At 46.7% G+C, this 3,406-nt stretch overlaps 1 protein-coding gene across 1 annotated transcript; it reads right to left on the bottom strand.

Annotated features, from left to right (window-relative positions):
- Positions 1-312: 312 nt before the first annotated feature.
- Positions 313-2,395, bottom strand: BDR25DRAFT_297061 (putative MFS transporter). The gene is made up of 4 exons (XM_033688976.1): positions 1,648-2,395; positions 1,567-1,592; positions 575-1,509; positions 313-514 (listed from the first exon to the last, which is right to left on the bottom strand). The coding sequence occupies exons 1-4, from the start codon at positions 2,379-2,381 to the stop codon at positions 323-325; spliced, it is 1,887 nt and encodes a 628-aa protein (XP_033541005.1). The 5' UTR covers positions 2,382-2,395; the 3' UTR covers positions 313-322.
- Between the last annotated feature and the right edge of the window lie 1,011 nt (positions 2,396-3,406).

Below are 3,406 nucleotides of genomic sequence, written 5' to 3' on the forward strand. Positions count from 1 at the left end.
TGTCAATGAATATGTTATTACGCTGAAGATGGATGAGGAGGGAAGGCTCATTGAGGAGAGATTGTAGTTTTGATACCCAGGGACTCTTTGCTTGGGTGAGTAAAATGGGACAGCAGGCGAAGGATATTTAGAATATGGTTTTGGGTGCAAAAGTTGAGAAGGCGGGTAGCGTGGAAAGCTGAGGGCGAGCACGGAGACGGATGTCGGATGGGTGCAGGGGGTTGTTGGTATTTCAAGTCATGTGATAGCTTTATTTACCAATCATTCGCGCGAATACATACAATGCGTGCCGCGAAGTTCTCGTTAGTGATGATATTCGGAGCTAATTTTGTCCGGAAGAAGGATGGTGCACCACTTGGAGCTCAGTAGATGGCGAGGTATGCGGACCCTCCGGCTGTGGTCCCTGGTTCTTCATCCTGTCTACCCCAAGAACTGCAGCCTTGGACTTGTCGCTCAGGTGGTGGGCACGGAGGAAGAAGCTGGCAATAAGCGAGAGACCGGCAACAACTACGAACTGGATAGAGAAGACTTCTGTCAGTCACAAACAGAGTGATAGATAGGTGACTGTACGTACCATTATCCACACCGACCTCAATGCATCAAAGTACGCGTCTTTGACGATGTTCATTTGGCCTACAGGCAAGGACCCAATCATCTCAACATTGGTTGCGGCGACATCCCCGTTAAATTTGCTGGCTAGTTGCTCGCCGAGTTGATCAGACAGTCTTGGGTTTACCGCGTTCATCTGATTCTGGAATATGACGCCCCCAACAACTATAGCAACAGTAGTAGCGAGAGACCTAATGAAGGTCATGGTTGCCTGAATGACAGCAGTATCCAGAACCGTCATTACAGCCTGCGCGGCAAGTAACGGTGGATCAATGTTCATGCCAACACCGGCACCCGTTATAATTTCAAAAACGACTAGCTTAGTTAAGCTTTCTTGTGGCCGCAGACTCATGAACAGTCCGGTACCTAGCGCCAACAGTCCATGTGAAAAGTACGTAATAGGGAGATATATCCCTGTTTTCTGGATGAAAGCTCCCGTACACGCTGCCGCTAGAGAGCAGGAAACAATCAGAGGGACAAGATGAACGCCCGACTCCAATGCATTAGCTCCCAGAACTGATTGTGAGTACAGCGGAAGATAGTACGAAAGGCCAATGAGGATGTAGAAATTGTATGCCCAGATCATGTAAGCGGCAATGGTGGACTTGCTGGAAAATAGTCGCATGGGAACGACAGGGTTCGTAGCAAACTTCCATTCGTTGATGACGAATATTGCAATGGTCCCAGCGCCGAATGCGATCAAGCAAATGACAGTGACGGATGACCAAGGGAAGGTGACATTCCCGAAGTCGAGACCCAGGAGGATCATTAGTGCAGCGCCGATGATGAGGGCACTACCGGTCCAGTCTATGGCCCTCAGGCCTGCTAGCATAGGGGTGTTGGGAGAAGGGAGCTTCAGGAAGCATAGTAGCACGATAAAGACGATAGTGCCGATTGGTACTGCATACACTTGTTAGTTGTTTCAAGAGCAACAAAAATGGAGCAATATTGACTCACAATTAAGCCAAAAGCACCATCTCCAGCTGAACCCATGTCAGTCTACCAAAGCGAACGAATGAGTCTACCAATGCAACTTACGTCAAGCGAGTTGTAAAAGATCCGCCAATAACAGGTCCAACAGCACACCCAACAGCCCATACAAGGGATGTAATCGCAAGATACAATCCCCGATCGCGCATTGAGAAGCTGTCGCAAATGATGACATTCGCCATGGTGCCCATGCCCGACGATCCAAGCCCTTGGATAGCTCGACCTGCAATCAGCACATCCATGTGTGGGGCCAGGGCACATATTAAGCTTCCAGCAAGGAAAATAGTAAGTGCTATCAGCATGATGGGTTTGCGACCCCAGATATCGGCGACGGAACCCCAGACGGGTGTGATTGCTGTGCTGGCAAGGATGAAGGCACTGCCAATCCAGGCATAGCTGGTAACTGAATTGAAGGAGCTCACTATTGCTGGAATAGCTGGTGTGATGATGGTGAGATCCAACGCGGATAGGAAACAGGAGAGACAGAGTGGCGCCATGATTACGGTGATGGCGGCGCCAGACAACTTCTGAACGGCCTCCTCGAGTTCGGATTCGATGAAAGGTGCAGGCTGAATTAAGGAGGAACCATCTACATTTGTGTTGTTCGTTGCTGCTCCAGGATCGTGAGTAGAATGGTTGCGGGTAACAGTTGTGATAAGTTCGGATCTTTGCTGTTGTTCGATGCTCTTCGTGTCCCCTTCTGGTAGCGATGCTTTGAGAAATGCATCACCTTGGCTGATCACCGGCGCAAATGCGTGACTAGTGCTGGGTTGAAGAGACATTGCAATGGAACGAGACCTCGACAGAGTGTTGGTTAGGGATAGGATACTTTCAGGCATCACTCGATGTAAGGATAAGCTGCGCTTACTAATATCTGGCCGAACCAATCAGTATATTGTTCACACTAGTGACGCTATTTCTCTGTCACCTTATGTATTTCTTACATTCTTTTTTCAAAAAAAAAATGTATACATAATATAAATGCACCTTTATGTTGATTTGCACGCAGTTTGCTCTAGCATGCGTTGTGTAAAAGATGTTTAAATTATGGTTAGTTGCGTCTGCTCCACCTCTCTAGTCACATCGGTGTGTCGGGGATTGGCATCAGTGCCACATTGGTGTGTCGGGGATTGGCATCAGCCACATTGGTGTGTCGGGGATTGGCGTCAGACACACCTGAGTTGCTCACTTTTGCCAAGACCACACCACAACAAACTCTATTATAGCCCATAGCAACCCGCTCTAGCACTATATAGTATTGTACAGGCTAGAATATTATTTAGATACTACTTCTACTTCTTGCTTACACGTTTGCGCGTTATGCATAGTCTAATTGCATTATCTGCAGCGCCTTTAGGATACTGTGTTTTAGCGTGTAATGCACGGCCTCGCGTAATGCACGGTTCTGCGCGAAGCTGTCAAAACTTCAACCACCTCTCTCTCAACCAATATAGGCAGTATTAAGGCCGCTTTAGAGTTGCTAAAATTGCTAAAACCTAGAGAATTACTAAATTATGCTGCAGTAGCTAGGCAGTATAGTGTTAATTAATCTACGCTCTTAAGGCGTTACTAACGCGTTACCCGCCCGCGTGCAGAGAAACTTAAAAATTAGCAACTACTTAGCCTAGTGCAGGAGAAAGAGCTAGTAGAGTACATTAATAGGCTTTGCGTAAGAGGTCTATCCCTTTTAAGACAGATAATTTAAAATTTTATAATAAAAATAGGTAGTAGGTAAGCTAGTAAAAGCTAGGTTAATTAATTTATTAAGAGGCACTCTATTAACCTATTATCTTAATAGACATCTAGC

The sequence above is a fragment of the Lindgomyces ingoldianus genome, assembly GCF_010093535.1.
Source record: "Lindgomyces ingoldianus strain ATCC 200398 unplaced genomic scaffold BDR25scaffold_48, whole genome shotgun sequence".
NCBI classification, from domain to species: Eukaryota; Fungi; Ascomycota; class Dothideomycetes; order Pleosporales; family Lindgomycetaceae; genus Lindgomyces; species Lindgomyces ingoldianus.